Raw genomic sequence first — 27,581 nt, forward strand, 5'->3', positions numbered from 1 at the left:
TGTGGTTCTCAATTTCCTCACAAATAGCAGCCACCCGGGGAAATCTGCCATCGTGAAATTGCTCCCATTTTCCACAAGCTTTTCCCACAGCTGTGCTTAAGGGCCATGTCAACTTATGGGGTATTGTTTTAAAGAAGAGCTGTTCAAAGGCAAAAGTTCTCATCACCTATCTCTAAAATCATCTTCATCCCTGGGAACAGAGATCTTCTTCTTCTCTTGGAAGCACTGAGCTACTCTTCTCTCTTTCTTTGCTCAAACTTCTCATGGGATCACAAGCCATTTCAACATCTGCTTACTTTAACATGGAGGCCTTCACTCGATATCAATGTGAACACTTTCATCTCCCCATAGTTTCATGTGTTATAAGGAAAAAGAGTCCTTTCTCCATAGCTTACAAGAGGATTTCAGCTCCAAAAATAAGATACATGGAGAGGATGTAACATCTTTCCACATTAGTCAAGACTTTTGGTCAGATTTTGGTTTTGTACTTCAGCAGTCATGGATCAGAGAAGGTTCTAAAGACACCCTTTAGAGACCCCAGGAGTGCAGCAGACATGGTCACTGCAGAAAGCTGGAAAGTATGGAATGGTTTTGGAAGACAGAAATGGATTATTATCTTTGCATCTATGAAATGTAGCAGTGGGTTAGGATGCTCAAACCTGATGTTGTCACAGTCAAGAGGAGCAAAACTTGGATGTCAAAAGTTAAAAATGTATTAAGTGTATTGCTGGACAAAGTCTAAGTGATATTGTGCATCTCTGGAGATGCCAGGAGGAGATCTCCACAGTCCCTCTCTGTAAATCTAGGAGAAAGAAAAATCATTATCACTCATTCTCTGCATTGATTTTTTTGTCTGAAGTGACCTTGGTGCTGCTAGCTTTTCTTTATGCTCCCCAGGGCATAGGTTGGATCAAGCAATTAGAATTTTAATAAAAGCTGTCTGTGTGTATGTGTGGTGACATTTGATTTATATTATCTTGATGGCTTCTGCTGATCATCAATCATTGTCCCACTATCCTCTCTCCTCCCTGCCATGCTCTCAGTCTTCCATCCCATGTTGGGCTGTTGGAGCCTTACCCCATGTTGGACCTTGTATATTTTGGCAACCAAGACAAATAACCTGTTAGTGGGCTCACAGCCCCCTCACATTCATGTTGACTTGAAATCAAAAGCGTCATTGCTTGACAGCAGAGCTTAATGTGGGACCACTGAACCCACCCTCCCTGGCTGGAAAACACTTCATGCTGTTCAGAAAGTGTGTGGATGTGGCACTTGTGGTCAGGGCTTAATAGTGGTCCTGGCAGGGCTGGGGTAATGGTTGAACGTGATGATCATAGAAGTATTTTCCAACATAAATGATTTTATGATTCTATGACTCGAGAGGAGGCTTCATGCAGCTGTTGCAGAGATCAGTGGAAAACCCTGTTCAGGGCAGGATCAGGATTTGACCAAACAGGGCAGAGTACAGCCAAGAATGACCCCATTGAATTGCTTCAGCAATGACAGCTTCCGAGCAATCATTTTCCCATCCTCCTTTGGGTTGATTTTTTTCTTGGCTAGCATGTTTGGGGTTTCTTTTTGCAATGAAAAATTGAATTATTACTTAATATGAACATTTTATGAACTGCTTTGGGAGGTGAATTATTTATGGGAAGGGAAGGAGTGCTTTTTCTGAGCCTTTCTGCTCTGTCAGTTGCAATAGCTATCAATCCAAGAGTGTGTTTAAAGCTTGCATGCTCTGCCTGGGAGACAAGAACTCTGTCTTTTTCCATCATCTCTTCTCTCAATTAAATACCTGCTTAATACATTTGTCCCTAGTATGTTTTAGTTTTTGATTAATTTTGGAACCACTCCAAAGGAAGAAGTATTTGTAGATCGCCTCATTTTCAAATGAGACAAATAGTTTACCCAGCAGGATACAAATGGCATGGAGAGGCTGTAAACATCTGCTGCGTGCACAGAAGTGCATTGTAACAAGAAATCCTCCACCTAGTTCTTCACAGAAGACTTATAAAAGTGGTGCTTCTATTTTTCAGTTCCTAAATTTACTGCCTGGGAGCTTTTGTTTCTTTAAAAAAGGGATTGCTGTGCACCCTTTTGTGTGCTGGCAGCTGGGTTTGGCAGGTGCGTCTGGCATGGGTGATGCATGCGGAGACTGTGCAGTGGAGGAATATTTTTATTCAGTTCTATGTTAATGGTACCTTTCTTGGGAAGTGGGTTTCTATGATCCAGATATGTTTTTAAGGCTATTTACATCCACATTACAATGCCACCATCATCTAGTCCAGGTGTCACATCAGCATCACTGCAGCACTCTCTAAGCATGCGGCCCATTTGCAACCTCCTCCAGATGTTTCAGGCAGGTCCTGGAGGTGCCAAAAGACCCCAGGACATCAGATCCCTGAGTGGTAACATCCCATCAGCTTCACAAATCATGGCAATGCAAGATGCTCCCCAAAGTGGGAATAGGATCTGAGTCTCTTGAGTGTTTCTGTGGTTTTTTTCCCAGCCTGTGCAGCTCTCCAGGTTTTGATTGCTGCACACAATATTTCTAGAGCACCTTTGCTGGCACAGGCAGCTGTGCACATAGCTTAGGATTTTTCTTCTCATGCATGTGTGAATGGTGTGTCTCCCTGATATTTTTGGTGTGCTCAGCATGATGCTTTTGATGGAGCACAGTGGGGCTCTCTAGACCATGAGCACCTTTGATATAAAGACACAACCCATGAGCACCTTTGATATAAAGACAGAACCCATTTGGTCTGAGCTTTGCTTTCAGAGCTTTACACTCTGTGCAAACACTGGAGGAGCCCTTGAAAATAACCAATTATTAACCAAATAACTTTTCTTCCACAACATGCTTTCTCACCGTTTCCATACAAAACTTTCGTACTGTCATCTTTACCCCTTTTTTATTACACTGTGATAGGTTTGGTGTGGACAGCGTGGTACCTGCAGAGACCACTAGTTGCTTTGTTCACTCATATCAGTCAGTTTTTAAGTTGTTAGGAGGAGATTCCACAATAGAGCCATCTATTCAGTGCCTTCTGCTGTCTCTTCCTCATACTCCCCCAAGGCAGCTCTGGTGGTCCCCGTATTTACAGATTTTGTACCATGGGACTAATCAAGTTGTTACAGAGCTGGAGTCAGTGAGTCCTCCCCATTACATTACTGATGTTTAAGTGATCCTGGCAGTTTCCCAAGCACGGGATAGAAAAATGCAGAGCATTTTTTCATTTCCGGCAATTCATCTAACTTTTAGGTCTCCCTCTGGTAGGGACAGCTTCTAAAGAAAGATATGTTAATTGAAGTGGAATGAACTGAGTATTACACTGTTAAAAGTGATAAACTTTAATTGCCCTTATTCTGCTCTCCATTACACCAACACAGTCCCAATAACTTGTGCTGGTGTGTTGTATGGTTTCCTAAAAAAATGCATGGCCATCCTAAGCTTTGTCTCTTCTCAAAGAAGCTTTCCCAACTCCTAGTTCTCCCACACTGTCCCCTAAAACTGTCTGCTCATCCCACTTTAGTCACAGAGTCACAGCAGAGTTTGGGTTGGAAGGGACCTTAAAAGACCACCCATTTCCACCCCCTGCCATGGACAGGGATACTTTCCACTAGACCAGGTTACTCCAAACCCATCCAGCTTGGTCTTGGATGCTTCAGGGAAGGGGCAGCAACAGCTGCTCTGGGCAGCCTGTGCCAGAGCCTTACCACCCTCACAGGGAGGAATTTCTTCCTAATATCTAATCTAAATCACCCTGCTTTCAGTTTAAACCCCTTCTGCCTTGTCCTAGATTTTCATGGTGCTTTTTAGAATAACTTTCCTCACTGCACCCAGGGCAATTTCAAGGGAATAATCCACATTTCCTCTCCAGTAATTCCACATGTGTTATGCAAACTCTGCACCTTAATGTCTACAGCACAAACCAATTTTATAACTGGATTTTGAAGCCTTTGCAATAACACAGCATGTAAGGGTAAAGATGGGAGGGGAAATCCAACTCAGCCTTTCTCTTAACTCATTAATCCTTTATCTTAAATTCTTTGCTCAAGTCTCAGCTCTCTTCTTTCATCTACTTAGTTCACACCCAGATCTGTTATGGTTTTTCCAGTTAAAAAGAATTACAGCCTCTTAATTTCAACTTCAGAAACATTCAGTGGCGGCACTGCACAGGAAGGCATCAATTGACAAGCAGAATTCAGTCAAAGCCAGTGACTGGCTTGTCACTTTTGAATGTTAAAAAAACCTTTAGATTCATTATATATGTAACATTTTGTAAAGAAATAGGACAACCTCAAATACACACATGAAAGCATGGCAGAGGCAGATGATTGGACCAAATGTAGGTTAATCTGCATTCATCCACATCTGTATTGCATTATTCAAGGCTGTTGTCATACTACCTATGTTGTGTGTAGCACGGCTCACTGTCCCTGACATGTGTTACACACTTGGGACATGGTTGGAAATGGGGAAATGCAGCTCATCTAGCTGCAGAAATGTTTTCTGTGGAATAGTCATCATGTTGGGCCTGGTACCTAGTGGACAGATTGAAGGGTTTTCTGGAGGGTAGGTATTGCAAAAAATATCTACCAGAATATTTTCATTACTAAGCATTTTATATATAATTTGTAAATATTTATGTAGTATATAAAATTATGTCTTTTATTAATATTATAGTTTTTAATTATTATTTTATTTGTATAATAAATATAAACAATTACCTGGTCTGGGAAAGCTGATCTACTTGAAAATATCCCTGCTCATTTCAGGGAAGGTGACAGATGATATGATCTTTCCCTTCCAACACAAACTATTCCATGATTCTATGATTTTAAACCTCTGCACAGTGGAACTACGACATGGATAAAACATCATGGATTTGAATTCTCCTTCCATTTCTAAGAATAAGACATTATGCACAAAAAGCATTTATAAATACAAGAAGTTGGGATTATATGTCTGTATTTGACTTTATACACTAAGATATGATAAAACTGGGTGTCTTTGGACTCTCAGCATGTGATTTGCTTTCACAGGAGGTACTTTTGCCTTGGAGGCTCTAAGATGTTAAAACCTAAGATCACTTACATGGTACCTGGTTGTTACAACAACCCCAAGTCAGTGATTAAACAGAAAACAAGAGGTTATCCTGGCTGCTTGGTCTCTGAGCTGAGCTGCAGGCTTGTCTGCTCTGTAGGCATCATTGTGGTGCGAGCAGTTAGAGCTGTGACCTCACAGAGTGTCCCCTCAGCTCTGCAGGGTCACTGAAGGTGGACGCAGGGATAATGCCAGGCAACTGCAGAGTTAGATGATAAATGTACCTTCCATGAGCAGTATGGACAGAAGTAGGTGCTATTCAAAACTCTCTTTGCACTGGACTTTCAGCCGTGTGTCACTGCTCCAGCCCAGTGCAAGGAAAAAATTACCACAGGGTAAGCCTCTGGGGAGACCTTAGAACCTCTTCTAGTACTTAAAATGGGCTCCAAGAGAGGGACATTGGACAATGAGTGACAGGATGGGGGGGAAATGCTTTACACTGGCAGAAGGCAGGGTTAGGTGGGATATTGGGAGGAAGTTCTTGGCTGTGAGGGTGGTGAGGCCCTGGCACAGGTTGCTCCCAGCAGCTGTGGCTGCCCCATGCCTGGAAGTGTCCAAGGCCAGGTTAAATGGTGCTTGGAGCAACCTGGTCTAGTTGAGGGTGTCTCTGCCCATGGCAGGGGGCTGGAACTAGATAGTTTTAATGTTGCTTCCAACTCAAACCATTCTGCAATTCTGTGATGCAGCGGCGTGGCAGGAGCTGCCGATGCCCACCGCCTTCCCAAGAGCGTCTCCTCGAGAAGGGGATAGCTCAGTGCACCGAGCACACTCACCACGCCATGTTACTTGATTGTTGACACAGAGAACAGCAGACAGGAGGGGTTCTTTGTATGGTATTCCAGTGGTGTTTAATAAGAGCACACTGAAGGGAACCAGGGACAAAGAACAAAGGAGGGTCCGAGGTTATATACAAGACAAGGGCGCTGAGAGTGTTGGAGCTGAGGGCCAGTGGGTTGAGGGAACAGGGGTGGTACAGAGGTGGGGTTAGAGGGTAACAGCTAACTAGGATTCAGGGGAGGAGCTGCAAGGAATGGGGACCAATTGGGGGAATGGGAGCCGGGAACATTCTAGAACTGGGGAGGGAAAAGGGATGACATAACTTGGATCATTAACATAAAGACACAAGGAATTGTGGGAGAGCATCTCTTTGTGTCACCCTAACTTAAAGGGGTGTCTCTTCCCAAGTCATCCCTGCCTCAGCATACCCCTCTATGTCTTGGGATGCAACACTGTGATATTCTGGGTATTAACTTTGCCATGGGACTTCATTTATTGCTTCTTTACTTAGCAAAGCTTCCCATAAAGTCTGTAAAGAGGGGTTTCCCCAGCAATCCCTGCCCAGCACTATGAAAGTAATTGGACTTAATGAACTCCCCCCTAACAGTATGAATGGACACTGGTGCAGGTTTCCTAGGGAAGCTGTGGCTATCCCATTCCTGAAAGTGTTCAAGGCCAGGCTGTGTGGGACTTGGGGCAGCCTTGTATAGTGGAAGGTGTTCCTGGCTATGGCAGTGCAATTGGAGTGACATGAGTTTTAATGTCCCTTCAACCATTCTGGTATTCTGTGAATTTGGACCAGAGGTGTTGTCAGTAGTGCTCGTTAGTGAGATGCACTTGTCCTTTATCTCCTTGGGCAGTAGCTCTTCAGTTCTTTAACCAACCATCTGTCCTGTCTTTGCTGAAAGTTGATGCCTTTGGCTTCTCTCCTCATCCTGCTGCTGGATCTCCTGCAAGGACTGATGACACTGAGTTTGTGAAATGCAATGGCTTCATTTGACCTTAAAAAGCTTATTTTCCTAGCACATTTTGCTGCACCAGATGCTCCTCTTACAAGTCATATAATGGATTCACAGGGATTCATTCATAGCTTTTGCAGTATGAAGCTCTGATTCCGGAAGTTTTTTATTGTCCATATTTACCTCTATGGAGCAGCTAAGGGCCACTATGCATATGCTGAAGTTTTCTGATGGACTCAAATAATGCATTTTTATTTAATCTGCAATTTGTGTCTTCAGACACTTTAAATGAGATGTTGAAAACATCTCTCTGCCAAGAATCCCACTGGAACCAGAGGCTCACAAGGCCGTCAGAGCAGGGTAGTTCCACCTTGGCACAGGCTGCCCAGGGCAGTGGTAGAGTCCCCATCCTGGAGGGATTTAACACAGATTTAACAGGGATAGATGGTTATAGCACCTGGAAATATGGATTAGTGGTGGGCTTGGCAGTGCTGTGGGACTGGTTTGACTTGATAATCTTAGAGAACTTTACCATACTTAAAGATTCAGTGATTCATTGCCCCTTTTTTGCATGGGGATGAGCAGAGGCAGGAAGCTGCCAGTTTCTCTGCATCCCATCAAATATTTGTATTACTTCATTGTATTCACCATGAACTGTACTGAAAAATCTTTGCACTTAGAGAAGAGAAGCATTTCCAATGCTGTGTTGTCTTTGCAATTTCTTCCACTTTTCCTAACATGAAGATTTCTTAAGGGTTTTTATTCCTGGGACCCTAATAGATGAGCCTACTTAATTCACATGTCCATATTTCTGTGCATTTGTGTGTGTTGTCTTGAACAGACAGTCAGATATGGGATGCTCTTTGGCCCAGCAAACTCTCAAAAGAGCACTTTGGCTCTATCATGGATGGAGTGAGAGCATTAGACAAGCCCTGCCTTAGGTTCAGATGTTTGGCAGCAGCTTTACTCAGGTGACCCACAGCTAAATCGCTCTGGCTTGCAAGTTCTTAAGAATGGCCAATCAGGTCTATTATAAAATATGTTATTTATTGAAAAGACAGAAGCTTAACAGATGAAAGGCCTTAAACAGAGTTACTTACTGCACAGGATAAAACAAAAGACTACTACTAGATTACATAAAACAGTGCACTATATAAATATATCTATGGCAAAGAAACAGAATAGATTGAGTCAATGCAACTCACCACCAATTGCTTATGGGTACACAAAGTCCTATCACTCAACCCCCATGGTAGTAACCATGAAAGTTGGCATCCTGACTTCAGGGAGAAGTCTCCACGCATTCTGAGGAATGTGCAGAAGATTTTTGCTTAGTGAAAATATGGTGTAGCTGTTATAGTTTGTAAAGCGAACTGTCTGTCAGTCAGAAATTCCAAGTTCTCTTCCCACATCTGCTTCCACAGCAAGATGTTTACTGTCAGCTGAAAGCATCAATCCCATGGCACCAAAATAACTCAATAAAAGGCAAAACTGTCTTTCACCAAGGCTTATGTGGTGCTTAACTCAGAGCAAGATTCCCTGAGTTATTGCACCAGCTACCAAAAAACAGATAAGCTTTATGGTGGCAGGGACAGAAGTCCTGCTACAGGCTCTTCTCATGATGTCCTGGTTCCTGCAGCCTATCCAGATCTGCCTGTAGCAACGCTTTTCCCAATCCTACAGCACTCTGTTGATAAAAGATGCTGTTGTGTCAAATCATCCATGCTGTGAACTGCTTTGTTTGTTTACTGTGTGGCAAATTTTACAGTCATCTGTCCTTATGGAGGACAGATGACTGTAAAAGGGGGCTGAGTTGCTGCTCCTAGACCAACCCACTGGAGAACAGACGTGCAGGCAATTAAATGGTGCATTGGCAGAACTTTGACCTGATCCTGACCCATTTTCCAGGGGTGACATTTACAGATGGATTATTTCTGCAAGCAAGCTCAGGCTGTGATCACCCTGGGAGCTTTTCCAGCAGGCTGCATGGTCTGGCTTCCTTGGTGACACCAACATTGAGTTCATCATCTGTACAGGCTTGAGCCTGTACGGAGACAACATGAAAACTACTATATGGAATGGCCAACATGTGTCCCTTCCTTAGCAGAACCCGTAAGTTTATAATACACAGGGAAATTCAGAGTGGTATAAACTGGCAGATTTCCACAGGATTGTGATTCACACCAGGAGGTGTCAGTATTGTTTGGTTTAACCTCTCTCCAGATCCCCAGATACACTTTTTCCTGGTTTCTGTGATTTCTGCTGTGGCATCTCCAAGGATCAGGCTCCCCAGAGTCCATGCTGCTCCCTTTGGCAGGTGTTTAGCTGCCAGGAGATAGGGATAGCTTTGGGCTCCTGGGCTCTTGCAGATGCTGATCCTTTATCAGGCTCAGACTGTGCTCTCCCTGTGGCTTGGGAGCACAGGGCACTGGGTGCAGGCTGGAGGCTGGAGAGCAGATCTAAGTTGAAGGCAGCAGTGGAAAGAAGGAAACAATCCTGGGGTGCCGGTGTTTACCCTGAGGTCTGCAAGGTTGATTTTGTGTGACAAAGCTGCCTAGATGTGCTAGGCAGCTAGCACATCTGAGTGTGAGGATTTATCTCACCCTTTTGCATCATACATGCACCTCTCCACACTGGCTGGGATGTTACTCTTAGAGTTACTCACCCACAGCTATGTATCTCACTCAGCCCTTTGGCCCTCTGCAGTGTTCACTGTCACCTTCAGTCCTGGTTTTGTGACATTTTAATCACGACAGCCTGCACAATAATTGTTCCTCCTTGAAAGCCCACATTGTATAGTCCTCTGGCAATGCAATATCCATGATTTGGGAGCTGCTGAATCAAACAGTTTTTATAAATGGATGGCAACATGGTTCTGCTCTGCCAAATGACATGGTTTCATCCTATCCAGTACATATTCTTGATCATAACCTCCTTCAGCCAGTGCTAAAGTCACACTTCTTGGAGGCTCAGTACTTTTCTCTGCTTTTGTGCCAGTGCTGTGTTTGATGGGCCCTAACCAGGGATGTTTAGAGATACTGATCCCTCCCCATCCTGCTCACATTCACTCTATTGTCCATTGCCCAAGTTTCAAATTAATTCCTTACTATATTTCACATTGTTTTAGTCTTTGTACACAAGGCTTATCCAAACAGACTAGCTCTCTGTGCATGTGTTTATGTGTGTGTGTGTGTGTGTGTGCATGTCTTAGAGACTGATTATTAATGTTTGAGAAAAAAATACTCTTGGCCACCAGGAGCCTCTTTGTACCCTTCACAATCTCACTGAAGCTTTACAGTAAATTATTGTGTTCAAGATAATAGCACAGGGATTAGAGGATAAATCTGTCATTAAGCCTCCATGTAGGAGCTGGAGATGGGCCACTGGATGCAGCAGGCAGTGACAAGGGTGTTCTGGCACTTGCAGTGGCAAATTTGTATGTTGACAAATTTGAAAACAGAAGTTGGTTGAAATTGACCTTTTAACTAAAGAAGGCTGGGATGGAAAACGGAATTAAATAGCTGAATCACAGAATCACAGACTGGTTTGAGTTGGAAGTGATATTAAAGAGCATCTTGTTACAGCCCCCTGCCATGGGCAGGGACACCTTCAACTAGACCAGGTTGCTCTGAGCCCCATCCAACCTGACCTTGAATGCTTCCAGTGATGGGGCAGTCACAGCTTCTCTGGGCAACCTGTACCAGGGCCTCAACTCTCTCACAGGAAGGAATTTCTGCCCAATATCCCATGTAACCCTGCCCTCTATCCTTGGGGAGCCACTCCCCTTGTCCTGTCACTCCAGACCCTTGTCTAAAGTCCCTCTCCAGCTCGCTTGGAACCTCTTTAGGTACTGGCAGGGTGTCTAAGAACCTTCTCCAAGTGAAAACCCTCAGCTCTCCAGCCTGTCTACAGAGCAGAGGGATTCTAGCCTTCGCAGCATCTCTGTTGCCTCCTCCAAACTCATTCCAACAGCTCCAGTATTTTGGGGTGCAGGGGACATGTTCTGTTCCTGTAAAATGTCAGGTGAAGCAAGAAATCATTCTGGCCCAGAATTTTAGGTTTATTTCTCTGTGAGGCAAGAACACATTGCACTATTTAGTACTGCATGAGGGACCCTCAGCATGGGGCAGAATTCCTTTGGGGCTGGAAATGGTTTAGGAGGCAGGTTTTGGCTCTTGCAGAGCAGTAACCATTGAACGGGTTTGTCTTTAAAATCAGTTGTGTTTGCAGGAGAATGGACCTGTTTATGCTGAGTCCAAATGTATTTATTTTTGTTCACATTAGAAAAGAGAACAGCTTTAGGATCAAAACACAAGCCTGCTCCTGATCCAAGCTATCCTTTCTGAGCAGAATTTGCCTGCAACCCATTTAGGCCAGGATCTTTGGCCAATCACAGCCAGAACCAGACATCCAGAGGGGGACTGCAGGAGATTCCTGCATCATGGAAGAAGTCCTTCTTTGGCTCATGGTTTTTCAGGAGCAGTTAAATGCTGAAGAAAACTCTGAATACTCTTGATATCCATCTAAACAGATATGACTTAATTAAATCTCATTATATAGTGAAGTTCATTGTCCTCCTTTGGCATTGAGTTCAAACAGCCATTATTATGGATTTTGGGTTTCCCACTACTTCATTTCACCAAATACCTCTTTTTTGGGTTTTAAGAGCAGGAGAATACTTAAGAATAAGTGACACTGTATTCCAGAAAGGCAAAATAATTTGAAAATCCCAGACATATTTTCTGCTTAGTTTGACTCAAATGTGCCTTTTTTGTTGTTGTTTTGTTTAAACAAACATTAACGAGAAATCTGATGTTCTAAAATACTCCTTGTGAAGCACTTTGCTTCATATGAGGATTCACAGTTTTTGGTGTTGTCCTGAGTAGAATAAGGGGAAAAAATGGGATGGGAAAGAATTAAAGAAGCTGAAAAAGAAAATTAAAGTTTCATTTTAGAATTAATTAAATGTTTCAGGCCTAACATTTTCTAAAGTTTTCTCCTATTTAGCGAAAAAACAGAATATTTTTCTTTTTTCACCAAGATGTAGTTTTCCAGATTAAGCTAGAAATATCCCTCCTGTGCAGGACTCCAGCATGAAGTCCCCCATCTCCTCTTTCTGCACTGTTCATTATTTTGTATGTGTACATCAAGGTGAGGGAATTGGCCTGGCTCAGTGCCGGCAGAGCTGCTGTCAGCAGAATACAAATGTGCTGTTGCTGAGCAAATGTAACCTCTCTTTAAAGTCCTTCAAAGAAGGTGGAAGCTTGAAGTGGTTAAACCTTGCCCTGTTCTGTCCTTCCTTCCCCTTTTTGTCTTTCCTTTGACCTCAGTAGATAAAAGCAACCTGTGTCTACACAGGACTTGACAAGCATCTCCAGAGACAAGTGGGAGCTCATTTCAACCCCAGTGTGCCCTGGCTGGGCTGAAAGAGGGTGTCCAGGTCACTTTCATCTTGCCACCAACTTCAGCAATCCTCAGTCAAAGGAAAAATGCAATTAAACCAACCAGGGTAGACAAAGCCTCACGCAAGAGCAGTGTGGTGTTCACTGATACATGTGGAGACCAGGCTAGGCTTTAATGGATATGGATGAGGCCATCACCTCCCCAGGCTACTGTCATCTGATACGATCTACTGCCTATGCATTTGTGAGGCATCTGCCCTGTCCTGTACAGCCTTATGTTCTCATCAGGTCTGCAGATACATAAACTCTCTTTAACCTCACTGGGAAATTTTTCTGTTGAACATGGCTCGCAAAAGGTTACCTGACACCTGATAGACTCTTTTTCACTGATTTTTATTTGAGGTCGGCATTGGGTTCCCTGTCAACTCGAATTAGTCTTTGTAAGGCTGGGACCAGAACAAGGCAGAAAATTAGGAGACATGTAATTGGCTGCTATTTCAGTTCAACCCTCCATTTCACGCAAAAAGAGCAGTTCTTAAAATCTTCCTCAGCAAAATTAAGAGCATTGAAAATCTTTTTGATGAAGAATTTGAGAGCTGGACTAAGCTGTGCCTGTTGGTTACATCCAGACTGGAGCTGGTCCACGGTTCATAGTTGCTACTTGAGCAAAGGTTTAAATGAGCTGTGAGACCGATCTCTTTTAGGATGGGTTCTAGCACATTCCTTGAATACTTTGAGAGCTAATTTGGTGTACAGAATTCTTCAAAGTTCCAAACACCACTATGACCATCTGTTCTGAAAATAAGGGGAAAGTAACATTTTCAGGGCTTATTTCAGGTTGCAGAAGGAATTGGTAACTTTTTGGGTACTTTCCCCACAAATTTGCCTTGGAATGTTGAATAATAATGAGGGAAGTCTCAGAATGACAGGATCTTTCTCCAAACCAGCATAAGTTTTAGTCCTACAGAAGCAACCTATATGGTACCTTAGAATACAGATATTTTTTACTATACCCAGAATATGTTTAATTAACTCTTAAAGCTACTAATTTTCCTCTCACTTCATCACTGAATATAAGAAGTATTTAAATGTATAACACAACATCTCTGAGTGACATAAAGATCCTGGAGAATCAGGCCAGTTCCAGAGGACAGAATCACAGAATGGTCTGGGTTTGAAAGGACATTAAAGACCATCCAGTTCCAACTTCCTGCCATGGGCAGGGACATCTTCCACTAGACCAGGCTGCTCCAAGTCCTGTCCAACTTGAGACCTTGAAGACTTCCAACAATAGGGCATTGCACTGGAAGTACAGTACAACTGCCTTAGGAGAGGGTACATGTGCCAGGCACTGTTTGGACAACACGAGGTCAAGGTGACATTGAACAGTATCAGACAGACCTCTGATGGAGAGTCATCAGACTTGGAAAGGGGATTTAGGTTACCTTCCTGAGACATCCCCTTCACCCCTACAAGCAATAGGGATGCAGACCCCAACCAGGGCACCTGCCTCCTCTTTCATACTTTGCATGAGGAAATTCCCTGTGCCTGACACTCAAACATGGCAATCCAGGCTGCAAAGTTGCTAGCACACTCTTGGCTGCAATTCTGGCCCATTGTAACTAATGCTTTTCCAAACAGCTGTTGGGTTGAATTCAGGATCTGGCATATTCCAAGGGCACTTCCCAACTAATTGTTTTCCCTCACTCATCTGTGGTAGAGATGGAGACACTTACGAATTAGTTCTCATTAACCATACTGAGTTTCTGGGCACTGATGTGTCTATTCTAGTGTCTTGGTTTGAAAAGACACACGTCTGCTTAAGGAAGGTAGGAGCTTCCCCTGAAATGGAAAATGTAAACCCCCTCCCTCTGAGTTATTATAATTTTGAAATTAAAAGGCTCTCAGGCAAAGATATGGGAGCAGGAATAAGAGTTCTTTGCTAGGAAAGCGAAAAATACAAATGTAATAATACAAACAAAAAAAGCCTACTGACAGAACACAACCTGACACCCTGTGGGTCAGGGTGTTGGTAGCAGTCCAATTGGAATTGTGGCTGCAGTCCTCCTGGAGTGGCAGATGTGAATCTGTTGGAGCAGAGATCCTGTAGAAGGGTGGAATTTTCCTCTGAAGGTCCAGTGATGGTATAGATGTGTCTGGTCTTCCTCTACGAATCCAGTGGAGAAGACAGCTATGCCTCTGGGAATCCAGTGGAAAAGTCTGCTCTGATGTCCCAAAATTTCAGACTATATCCAGGTAGGAATGTTTGGCTCCTCCTCCTGGGCAGAGCATCTCACAATGGGATGCTGTAATTTTATCAGTCATGCAGTGACACTCATGGCCCATTAACAGAAGATATTTCCCAGAGGGAGGATTGGTTGTGGAAGAGATAAAGAAAACTGCTCAATTAACAGAAGATAACTGCCTCACCTCTAAGACATGGCAAACAGAACAGACACTTATCTTACAATCCAGGACATCTAGTAACACTTATTTAAAGTTCATATGTTGCCTGAATATCATAATAGGCTTTGAGACCAGCCTGTTGCACCAGCTGTAGCTGTAGTAAATGGTCAGAGATTCTCTCCTCCTTCTGCTGTCTCTGCATGCTCTGGATGTCAGATATGGAGAACTGGACACACTGAGTGTTTCAGTGGTCTGGTCAGAACTGTCCCTACCCATGGCAGGGCAGCTGGAATGACATGAACTTAAAAGTCCCTTTCAAATCAAGCCAGTCTGATTCTGTATATGTGGTAACAACGGGGAATGGCTGGTCCATCCCAGGTGTGGTAGAGCTCCATATGAACATGGCCCATGCTCTCTCACATACTTGAAGGAACCAGCTGCAGTGTAATAGCTGGTGATGTTAAAAATTTTGCCTGAAAAGGATTTATATGTGGATTTAGATTTAGAATATAAACACAGAATCACAGAATGGTTGGGGTTGTAAAGGACCTTTAAAGGTCATCTTATTCCAACTTCCCTGCCATGGGCAGGGACACCTTCCACAACTTCCACACCAGGTTACTCCAAGCCCCATCCAACCTGGTCTTGAATTCTTCCAGGGATGGGGCAGTCACAGCATCTCTGAGCAACCTGTTATTTCTAGATGTGCACTGAATACATGTGACACACTGGTATTTAGAATTTCTTTGTCACCGAAGTGTGGTATTTCTAGATCAGTAGCCTTCTATCCTCAGTTTCCAGAGGTTGTGGTTGAGCTATTCCAGGGCTGGTAGACACAGTGCATCAATGCACACACTTCTAAGAAAGGTTGTTTTATTATCTGCCTGCAAAGGCTCATCTTGGGAGACATAAAGTAGTGAAGGGTGAAGTCCAATCACCAAGAACAGTGGAGCTGAATATTCACAGAATTGTTACATCTGCATTCAGACCAGCAAAGCAAGGATGGAGACAAGCAGTCTCATTTTTCACAGTCCGATGAAACTGATTGTTGCATTAAGAGCCCAGCTCTGTTACAGAAATGCATTCCCTGACAGCCCAGAGGGAGTACAAGGCTTTTCTGTGCCTTTTCAGCAGAGATCACAGGGGTCTGGGGGAAAAGCCTGTTACTTCCTGCACGTTTATGTTTGCATAATGTATCTGTTAATGAAGTTGCTAGGCACTATGGTAACAAATACAGTCACACTGCTTCAGAGCTCACTTCTACATAAACCAGCATTCTACCAGCAGAAAAATGAATACATCCTGGTTTGTGTTCCACCTCTAAAATCCAGTCCCTACATCCACAGTACAACAGCCTTCATCCTTTGATTCTGTACACGCAACCTGTGCTTGGTCTTGCTGGTTGACCTGGTGATCCATGGGGGCTGGTTGTTCAGCTGTCCTGAGAATGAGTGAGAAACATGAATTTACCTCTTTCCCTCAGCTGCAGAACACCATTTGGATATTCCCTATGTGTCCATTCACTGATCTTCAGGAAAGCTATTATGATTTTCACCTTTGAGATTTCTAATTCTGCCACAAGTGCAGTAGGAAATAGCTAATGGGTTTTGAAGTCGCTAGTGTGAGAAACAACACTCACTTTTAAAATTTCAAAGGTTTATTAAACCTTAACAAAATACAACAAAACACTGAATAAGGAAAAATTACAGCACTGGGAGCATGGAACTAAACCACCATGTGCTTACCCACAAAATGGCTGCTCCACCTTTTATACTCCTGGTGTTGCATCAGATAACCCTAACCCCTCCCAAAGTCTGTCAGTCAACTCTTCTTCATTGCACATTGGAGGAGAGTCCTTTCTTGCAATTTGATTGAAGGTCAGGTGTTGCCATGCCGTGCTCCCCCAGCAACAAGCCTGCCCTCCCTGCAAATGCCCTGACCACCAAGGACATCCATGACAACAATAAAATGGGAGGAGAAAGAGGACTATGGGGAGAACATATCACAATAACATAACTGTACATCAATAAAACTTCTCTTAGCATACTCATAATATTCATCCCTTAATTGTAAGAGCCAACCATTGTATTACTCATCTACAACACTAGGAAAGAAATCAGAGACAGATAGAAATGGGCAGAGAGAATTAGTCCACCCTTTTATTTATTTCCACATACTGAACATATATAGTCTACTTAGGAACAAAAGTAAATCCCAGAAAGAAACCTCTTCTGAAGAGTTTAAGATGAACTTTGAGTTTGTCATTCTGGCTTGATTTGAGGCAATTTAAAGGAGAATGCTCTGGAATTAGTTGTCTCCCTTTATAGGTTCTTATAGGTTCTAACAATCCAGTAAGAAACAGAGATGAGTAGATAACTGAAAAAATAACAGTTTACTAACAAGCAGCAACAGGCAAAAATAACAAAGATTCAAAATTCCTAAATCTCATGGACTGCCCCCAGAACGAAAAGACACCCCAAAATGCCGGCCACACACACACACACACACACACATTCACCAAGATGGTGCTCTGCAGTCGAGCGTGTGGTTTGAAGGACAAAGGGAAGGGTGGTGTCAGTGTTCTCCCCGCCCCCCTGCTCTGCTCCCTGACAACTAGAGCTCTGAGTGGTGTTCTCCGGGTCAAGGCGCTAGAACTCGCGGAAGGACTTTGCCTTCCTTGCAGCAAGAGACTGTTAAAAATAGGTTAAAAACTGTTGTAAAATAGTTGATAGATCATTAAGCACGTACTGTTGGTTTGGTTATTGTAATGTAAAAGGGGTTTAAAGGGTCATTATAAGAAATTGCGGTACTCAGCGTACCATAACACACCTCAGTAAAGTGCACCAAGCGAAACGAGCCAGCCTGGACAGAGCTGTAATGGGCCAATCAAGCGCCTTAAACCTTCATGCCAATGAAGGAAACAAAAAGAAACCAATCCAAAGGGACAAAAACAGGATACAAAGGGGCTTCTAACCCATTGAATTGTGTGCCGCTCCACCTGGGACATGGGGGACATCGCATTCAAGAAGACCCAGCACCGGTGCTGCAGCATCCTCGACAGGAACACTCCTGCTCAGCCCATGGGCCCCCTTGCTTTAGGCCTTTCTTTTTTTTTTTATAATAAGTGCTGAAATCACTTTAGTACCGGAAGACTGCTCTCGTTTTTAACAGAGACAACAGGACAGACAAGGCAAGGTGGCCGGGCTGGGTTTTCTGTCCTCAGCCAGGACAACAGATGATCTTTTTGCAGCCCTAGCATCCCTGCCTGAGCATCCTCTGATGACATGCACATGTCCATACTTAAGCTTTCCTGATCCTCTGAACTCAATAAAGCTGCTTATCTTCATAGAAGTAAAACCAAATATCTTCATTCGTGTTTGACAAATTTGGTTGAAGCTGATTAAGATGTTCAAAAGTATTATGGGAAGGGATTGACTGGCAGCTCCCTTACAGAGGGTTAATTTCCCTAGTGTTGGAGGTTAGGTTTTCTTTTTTTTCCTTCGGGGAATTTTCCTCCATTTGTTGTCATAGAGATGGTGAATGGACCTCGATTTAAAAGACAAAAGACCTAGCCAGGGCCTTGGCATATCATTAGAATGGTTCTGGGGGAGGGGAAGAAGCAGTGTGATGGTTGGCAGTTTCTTAGCTGGAGGTGGTTCCCTCTTTGCTGGTTGTGGGTTTTGGTGCTGGACTTCCTGCCCAGGGGGACTCTCTGCCCCTGCTGAGCCTTCCTTGCCATTTCTCCTTGCCTTTGGTGGGCCCCTGCTCTCAGGAGTGACTATTACACTGGGACTTTTCAGCACCTGCCATTGTTGAAAGACCCTCACCATCTGCCTGGGCACCTTAGGGGAAAAACGAGCCCCCATCTCCTCTCTCTCAGGAGACAGCACTGTGGCTGCTCAGTAGAGCCTCGGCTTCTGGGACGTGTGAGAGCTGGGAGAAAACAGAAACACCCCTTGCCCTCCACCTTCTCGCTCCTCCCTGGGCCACTATCGAAGCAAGGGCGGCTCTGACGAGGGGAGAGAGAATGATGCATCTGACTCCAACTTATCAGAAGGCTAATTAATTACTTTATTATGCTATACTATATACATTGCATCTAAACTGGATCTGCCATGCACTCACCCTTGCTCACAACTGCACAGAACTGCACTCGTGACAGTCTGACACATACTCTTCTGGCCCTCACAGGCCAAGGGAACAAAACATCCTCACTCTGGGTAAACAGTCTCCATACTGCATTGTACTCTGGCACAACATAGGCACAGCAAGTGATAAGAATTGTGTTCTCCCTCGTTCCGAGGTTCAGGGAACGTGAATCTCAGCAATATTCTTGGGAAGAATTGTGCCTTGCTTTTCTCTATGAAGATAAGATGGCAGCACACCGCCATGCCCGCGGGGCGCCTCACGCGGAGCCAGCAGCGCCCCCTGCGGCCCTGGGGGAGGCACTGCAGCCTCTGCCTCAGCAGCGGCCATCCGGGCCTGCTGCCCGCTGTGATCCCAACTCCGGCCAAGGGGGAATTGCTTGATGGGCAGGAAATGACTGGTTTGGGGAATTTTTTATTCTGGTTTGTTGTTGTTGCTGTTGTCATTGATGTTTGTCTGCCTTGTTTTATATTTTTTATATATAAATGTACGTATATGTGTATATAAAAAAAAAAGTGTATTTTAGTAATGATTGTTACTCCTTTCCCCTTATTTTTGCCTATAATTTTGAAGTTATAATAGTAAGGAGGGGATCATATTTTCCCATTCCAGGAAGGTTCCCGCCTTCCTTGGTAGACACTTGTCTTTTAAACCAGTACACCTAGTATTACAGGCTGAAAATGAGTAATACAACCCAGAAGTGGTTAAGTTGAACAGGCAGGAGGGCAGAGTCGGTAACTTAAAGGGTTAATGCCTTGGAAGTCCTGAAATTAAGACAAGAGCTTGGAGCAACTTGGAAGGTGGAAGTATCTAGTGGACACTTGGTCTAGTGGAAGGTGTCTCTGCCCATGGAAAGGGGTTGGAATGAGATGAGCTTTAAGGTCCTGGCCAACTCAAACCATTCTGCAGTTTGGTGATTTTTCAAGGAAAGTTCACCCCTTTTGCAGAGGGCTTGTATCAGCACTGGTAGGATAGATCCTGGCTTGCATTGGAGTTTTAAGGATCTAAACACTGTCTTGGTCTATGTCTGAGCACAACCCCCCAAGTTAGCAACCCCTTTAGGGTTTCTCCTTCCCCATTTTTAGGTGAATGGTGAATTTTAGAGAGAAATTGAAAGGTTTTGCTTCAAACCTGGAAGGTTGTTGGTGTTGTATTGGGAAGAACTACAAAACGGAAGTGAAGGAGGCTGTGGATGGGAAGCAGGATGTGTCCAGAAGACACTGATACACACTTTTAACTGTGTTTGGGTTTTTTTCTACCAGAAGTTTCAGCTCTGTCCAAAATAAATGAAAGATAGTGTTATTTTTTTCCCCCTGTAATTCAGGAATCTACTATCAGTTTATAAAGGGAAGGCATAGCTCAAAATATAGCTGATAAACAGCATTCTCTGCTCTGCTTGAGTTTACATCTTACTTGGTATTGTGTTAATTAATTATCTGTTAGTCCCAATTATTTATCTGTTAGCATGGAATTAACAAAGCTTTTCTGTGTAATAGGTGCAATGTAGGTGGGATCATACCAATTTCTACTTACAGGCATGGCTAAGGGGTGTCCACGACTGGCTGACTTGAATAGACTACATTTCATTTGGATTTCTCATAATGTGTCAATAGGTTTTGGATGAGGTAAAAAATTAATTGTTGGGAGACAATTTCTATGTAAATCTGATTGGATGGAGGCAAAATCCTTTCCACATAGACTTGGTTGATCAATGCAGGACTGCATTCCCATGTTATCATTGTTCTCCTGTTGGTTTAATTCCTGAACCCTTTTCCTTTTTGATCTGTAGAAATGAGTTCAGACCCTGGATAGATGTGAAGCCCGTGAAAGCGATAAAAGCAAAGCCCCAGTACAAGCCACCAGATGAGAAAATGACCCATGAAACCAGTTACAGTGCTCAGTTCAAGGGGGAAACCAGTAAGCCTTCTCCAGCTGATAACAAATACCTGGAACGCAGAAGGATACGCACTCTCTACTGTGAACCCTACAAAGAACCTCCAAAGGTGAGAAACACGTCAGAAGGGACCCAGGGCCATCGCTGCTCCTGGTGAGACATGTCCAACACAGTAAGGCTGGGCTGTCACTCCCCTTATGTGGTATCCTCATTCCAACCAGCAGGTGCATCTTGGGATCCACCTTGGAGATGGTGGTAAATAAAAAGCTAAACATGTCCCAGCCATGTGTGCTGCCAGTCCAGAAAGCCAACAGAGTCCTGGTTGATCCCACAGCATGGGAGGTCAGGGAGGGGATTCTGCCCCACTGTTCCATTCTGCCCCTCTGCTCTCTGAGATGCCCACCCTCACTGCTGCCTTCAGCTCTGGGTTCCTCAACATGGGAAGGACATGGATCTGTTGGACTGAGTCCAGAAGAAGCCATGGAGATGCTCCAAGAGATGGAGTACCTCTGTTATAGAGACAGGCTGGGAGAGCTGAGGATGTTTAGCCTGCAGAAGAGATCCAGAGTCCCTGTCAGTGCCTAACAGGACTCCAGGAGAGCTGGAGAGGGACTCTGGACGAGGGCCTGGAGGGACAGGACAATGGAAAATGGCTTCACACTGCCAGAGGGCAGGGTTAGAAGGGATATTGGAAAGAAATTCTTGGCTGTGAGGGTGGTACGGCCCTGTGGCTGCCCCATGCCTGGAAGTGTCCAGTGCCAGGTTTGAAGGAGCTTGGAGCAATCAGGTGTAGTAGAAGATGTTCCAGCCTATGCAGCAGGTAGGGAACGAGATGTTCTTTAAGGACTTTTCCAATTCCAAACAGTTCTGTAGTTCTATGGGCTCTAGACAGCTTGAGGCACTTTGGGGACAATAGTGCCCTACGTCAAGTGATGGTAGGGCCAAGATGAAAAGGTTTTTCTGTTGTCATTTCCTATGTGATTATCCAGGCAGCTTTTTCTTCCTCCCTCCAAAACTTTAGGAGCCCCTCATTACATTTTATGCCGTTCATTCAGAGCATTACACAGATTTTGACAGTGTGCACTTCTGGCTTAGATCAGATCGAGAGCATGTGTTGAGAAGGGCCTGAGCTGAAATGTTTTCCAGCCTTGTTTTCTAGGACCAGCACAGGATCTGCATATTAAAGAAGTCAGTCTGTGAAGTTTTAAATGGAGGACCATAAGTTGTTCCCTAAGTTAATGAGTGCTTAGATCTGTGAGGACTCAGAGAGATTGCAGGGCGAGCATGTAGGAGATGAAGACTTCTGTTCTCCCTTAATTTTTGTAACTGTCCTTCCTATTTTGGGGTTGTAGAAACAAGACATTGTGAAATTTTCTCATGTGCCAATTAGCGTTCTGCACCCCAGGTAGCCCAGTGTAATTTTCCTCCATTTTGGGAATCTGTTAAGGACAAACAAACAGAAGAGTTCTTTCCTGTAAGAAAGATGGAGAATTACAGCAGCCTCTTTGTCCTGCACCATTTCTCTGCTTCCAGTCCAGAGAGAGACAATCCTCTGTGGGTTTGCAAAACCCCCCTTGAAGTCAGAGAAAGATGCAGAAATTTATAAAATGACTGATAATATTCCCTTTCCCATTCACCCTGCTCTATCCTGATCTGGATACAATGGGCTCTGCTGGCTCCGGGGGCACTGACTTCAGGGCATCCTCAAAGGAGCTGGCCATTTGCAACTCAGCATAAGCTCAGCTGGTCCCCTGCCTTTGTGGCAGGGCAGAGATGAGCAGATAAGTAACATTTGTGCTGTTTCAGATCTGAATCTTGTTTTCCACTTGTCCTTGTGTCTCTCCTTCTCTCTTTCTCTCTCTCTCTCTCTCTCTTTCTCCATCTCTATGTTGTCCTGTCGCCCTCCATGCAGGTGGAAAAGCCTAGCATAAAGCCTTCCAAACCAAAAAAGACCACAACAAGCCATAAACCCCTGAAAAAGGCCAAAGACAAGCAGATTGCATCTGGCCGGGCTGCCAAGAAAAAGAGCGCCGAGACCTCCAACACTGCAAAGCCAGAAGATAAGGAGAAAAGTAAAGAGATGAACAATAAACTGGCTGAGGCAAAAGAGTAAATGTCACTGCACTTTCTTTCTCATTTTTTTCCTTTTCTTTCTTCCTTCCTTCCTTTTTCCTTTTTTTTTTTCCCTTTGATTAAATAAAGGCCACAAAATTAATTAGAGGCTTCTAATCTGCTTTTTGTTCTGATTGTATTAGAAGCTTTTCTGTTTTATTTCCAAGGAGGATTAGGAAATCCTTGTTTCTGAGGTCAGGTTGTTCTGCTTTGCCTGCACAACACGGCTCTGCACAGAGTGAGTGATGTAAGAGTGCATAAGCCGGGTCCTAAGAGATGAAGGTGATGGATCAACAGTGATTACATCCAACAGCTTGTCCCTTTCCTTGGGCTTGGTTCTTCAGTGCTTTGACAGCATGGAAGTGCCCATTGAGCCATGGAGGGGCTGTGCTCTTATCCCATGAGGCCCTTTTGGGTTGGCCATTGTTGTGTCATCTCCCACTGGTGTCAACAGGTAAAGGGGTTTGGAGTCAGAGAGGATCAGGTTCATTCATGGTGCCATGGATATGCTGTAAATACACCAAAATCTATGGTGTGGCCAAGAAAGATTTCCCCTTTTGACACTGATGGGAATTCTGCTCCAAGAAGAAACAGGAAAGGAGATCCCATGGAACTAAAGGGCCAAATCCTCCCCAAGGGTAGCTGGGAGTACATCTAGCTGCATCAAGGCAACTTCACTCATCAATACCACTTGAAGTCCTTGATTAAAAAAAAAAAAATTGGTGAGGGAAGGTGCAGTGAGCAGTGAAGACTTTCCAATCACATGGCAGGTTAGACTAGGTTATCAGCAGGTTGTTCTTCCCTATTGTTTCCCCTAAGTTATGGATCTTATTAATTATTCCTGCTTTGTTTCGAATCTTGATCTGCTTTCTTCACTTCTGGGATGCCAATAGGCAGAGCTAGGTTTCAAAAAGTGGTTTAGTTTGCAGGCGTGACCTTCCAAGGGGTAGAAAGAAATGTGTCACCAAGGTTGGCTAGAGCTGTCAGCCCCCGTTGTGTCTATTCTTCCAGCTGTTTATGTTCATGTTGGCTCATGAGCAACTCAAGAGGGCCATAAAAAAGTTTCTGGGATCCCTAGACTCCCTCCAGACAAGATCTCAGGGTTTCAGTCATATTTACAGTGCTCATACACTAGGAAATCCCCAGGACCAGTTTGGAAGCCCTTAACACAGCAGGACCATTTTTGTCAGCGAGTATGAACTGGCCCAACAGACTGGCATTGCATGCCACAGAATCTGGGTCACTGGATCAGTGGGAGAGTTGTGGTCCCAATCCAAATTTATGTGCCTAACTTCTGGATTGGGTCCTAAATACATAAGAATTAATTTTTATCCCACCAAACGGAGCTGTTAGACTTTCCCACAGCAGAGTGGCTGCAAGTTGAGGTGCAGGGTTCTTGTTCCTTATATTTGCAGCTCCAAATTTTCTCTCCTAATATGAAGTCCAGCTTGAAACTTCCAGAGGACAACTGGGAAGCGTGAAGACAGAGATGGGAAGTAGAGTGAGGAGGTGGTGTGTTGCTGTAGAGATGGTGGGATAAGGAAAGTCTTATTGCTAGGGGTATTTTAGAAATGTGAAGTTATCTAGCAGAAAAATGGATGAGTTGGGAGGGTGAGGAGTCCCTTTTTTGGGGTTTCTTCCCATTAGATTAGTCTTTTGGAAACGTAAATGAGTGGTGGGCTACAAGGTTGAGTGAAAGTTTCCAGTGAGGAGGAAAGCTCTGTGATATACAGATAGTGACATTTGCTGGCCTTAGTAATGAATAAATGCCAAGTTCAGTGTATCATGTGATGTGTCCTGTTTGCCTTGCGCTAACAGCCTAAACCTTTGAGTATCAGTAAATGTAGTGTTCTGAATTCAGTGGTGTAATTCCAAGCTTAGCTGTGTTAGACTGTGTGCTATGAGCTAGTCAGGTTGTATATGTGGAAAATATATATTCATATATAGAAATATATATATATATTTAAACCTCTGCTGTTTAGGAGGAAACCAGGGAAAATCCTCCAGGAAGTAAAACTGTGGAAATCTTTGTGAATGTAGTGCTTTTTTTTTTTATTTTTGCTTTTTTTTTGCCTTTTTTTTTTTTTTTCTGATGTGCATGCCTCATTGGAGATGCTGACCTGTCCATATTGATCATTGCTTTTCTGAGTGCTCAGAAACCCCTGCAGCACTGCTCAGCTCTGTGTCCAGAGCAGCTCAGCAAAAGGCTTGTGTTGAGCTCGCGGGGAGGCATGCTGCTCACAGCTCTTCCAACCTCTCACATAAGGGACAACTGGCCAGAGAAGAGCAGCTCCCAAGACTTGGTGTGATTCCTTGCCTTTTGAGATGTTTCATGTATCTTCACGCTCCTCAGTAATGTCCTTCCTTACAGGATGTAGCATAAGCTGTGAAGATGATATGTCACAGCAGGCAGAACACATCAGGAAGGCACTAAACTGTTCAAATAGCTCAACACACCAATCTTACCTTATTACACCAATAAGGACAGAGCATGCAAAACAATTCTTCCCATTATTTTTCGGCCCTAAGTTTTACATTTAAAGATACACCACACTTGCCACCATTTCACCTGGAATTCAATGAGAATTCAGCCCTTGACTTCAAGGTGAACTTAAATTTTGACCAAGGAACATCACTAAGATGCTCAGACCACCTAATCCAAGCATCTCCATGGCTCTGGAGGAACTGCTGATTATCCAGCTTGGGATGGTTTCTTCTTAATGAAGAGCATCTATCACAGTGTTTGAAACATACACAGTGAGTAGTCAAAATATTTGTTTTCATAGTACATGAAATCTTTTGGTGGCAGAGGGCTTGGAAGTGAAGGTCTCTTCCAACCCAAGCCATTCCAAGAGCTCACTACAAAGCTACATATGAAGTGTTAGCCAGTGGTTGTAATTCCCTCTATAATGAAGGAACTTTCCAAGGGCCATTGAGCTGCCTATTTTTAACACCTGTCTTTGGGTGGGATGAATGGTCCTTGAAAGGTTTTCTTTGCAGAAAGAGCCTGGGAGACTGGTAAGACCTGGATACCTTCCTCTCGCATCAACAAAATAGGAATAGAAATCCTGGCATGCGTTCCATGTGCCCAACATCTGCAGCATGCATCCAAGCACACACACATCCAAGCACATGGGCTGGCCCTGCACTGAATACCAGGAACTACAGCAGAGGCAAGCCTCAGGGTGAAATCCTGCATTGTTATAACTTCCACTATGCCCATCCAACCCACTCAGGTTTATCAGAAAGGAGACCGAATCTCTGCCATTTCAAATTCACTTTGGGCTCTGAACTTGTCAATTCCACTGGGAAACAGTGCTCTGCTGTTCTGTTTCCAGCTACCACAATGCTGATTCTGTTCCACTGCTGATTTGTAATATGTTTTACTTTTCTTGTAAAAAGAAAAAAAAGAAATGTTTTGCTTTTTTACCCTGTGAGAGTTCCTGTGCTATTGCTTGCTTTCACATTTTCACTGTATTGTACTGTTACTCCTTTCTGCAAAATGGTGCTAACTGCTGACTGAGCTCCTGTTTTCTGACTGCTTTGCACACTAATCACTTGCTTCTTCATTTGCAGCACAGCCGGTGCCAAAACCTGGTGCCCATGCATTCCACAAACTCTTGCCTCTTGGAGGCAGATAGGAAGTGTCTAATTAATATTTTGTGGCCTGGGTTTGGTTGCATATCACAAATTGTCTCTTGTAAACATGTTAAGCACACCTCCTTGTGGTGCTTTTTCATTGTTGATATTCTGATGAAAGTCTCACACACACACACACACACACACACACACACACACACACACACACACGTTAATGTACCGCCAATTGATTGTGATGTGCTTGTGATCTTTGCTTGCTCAAAGGGTTCTTTTTCCAATGATAAATAAATGCTGAAGACAAATACCTCCTCCTTGATCTTGTTTTCTCAATCAGAAGCACAGTTAAGTGAAAGAAATGTCTGTCCAACAAAAATGAGCCTTCTGTTGCTTAGAGTTGCCATTTTCATGCCTGCTGTAGGGACAGCTGGGCTGGCACAGTCTAACTCCCTTTAGATGGCTGGTAATCTCAGACCAGTCTGGCATGAGCTATAAGTGTTTGCAAATGCAAAGATGGACAGTGAAGTCATGTGGATGGTGCAAGTTTTCTCTTATTTTCTATATAAAATATCTTTGAGTAGAGAGTCCATGCAGTGCCTTGCTCATGTCTACCTTGTCCTGGCTCAGGGAGCAGAGATCAAATCCCATTGAGAGCTGGAGGGAGGGCAGATGATGTGTATTTACCAATGTTAATTACACTTTTTTTTCAACTGCCTGCAGCTTTTATTTTCTCCCTAAACCAAACCTAGAAAACTTGGTCTACTGGAAGGTGTCTCTTCCCCTGGTAGGGGATTTGGAACTAGATGGTCTTTAAGGCCCAATCCAAACTATTCCATGATTCCATGATTTTGAAATCTCTCCTCCACCTCCTCCTCTTGACATCCATGGGCCACCAAACCTTTTCTACCTTCCTGTTGCTAAGGGTGCTATTTTGCATCCCTGCCTTGTTTACAAATCACTTTCTGAATTTATTCCATTTGTGACCACATGCTAGTAACAGTGCTGCTTGCTGATGTCCTCTGTATCACCCTGCCTTCCCTTCTCCCTTCCCCACCAGTTTCATCCATTCATAAATCACACCTATCTATGGGATTTTTGGAGTGTTTCAGCTGGGCTGTAGGTTGCAGGATTTACCATTTCACTCTGTACAGCTGGTAGTGGAGAAAATGCTCCTTTTTAAA

General features: G+C 43.8%; 1 protein-coding gene and 1 long non-coding RNA gene across 2 annotated transcripts in view; both read left to right on the plus strand.

The window, feature by feature from the left end:
• The window catches only part of MAP6 (microtubule associated protein 6), a 39,086-nt gene extending 12,869 nt beyond the window's left edge, over positions 1-26,217 (plus strand). Inside the window, exons 2-3 of the mRNA XM_064410848.1 lie at positions 20,587-20,800; positions 22,604-26,217. Coding sequence (XP_064266918.1) covers positions 20,587-20,800; positions 22,604-22,804 — 415 coding nt within the window. The 3' untranslated portion in view covers positions 22,805-26,217. The remainder of the gene's footprint in view (positions 1-20,586; positions 20,801-22,603) is intronic.
• Positions 8,375-11,407, plus strand: LOC135294911 (uncharacterized). The gene is made up of 2 exons (XR_010356896.1): positions 8,375-9,364; positions 11,128-11,407. It is a non-coding gene; the product is annotated as an uncharacterized LOC135294911 (long non-coding RNA).
• Positions 26,218-27,581: the final 1,364 nt, after the last annotated feature.

The sequence above is a fragment of the Passer domesticus genome, chromosome 2 (genome assembly GCF_036417665.1).
Source record: "Passer domesticus isolate bPasDom1 chromosome 2, bPasDom1.hap1, whole genome shotgun sequence".
NCBI classification, from domain to species: domain Eukaryota; kingdom Metazoa; phylum Chordata; class Aves; order Passeriformes; family Passeridae; genus Passer; species Passer domesticus.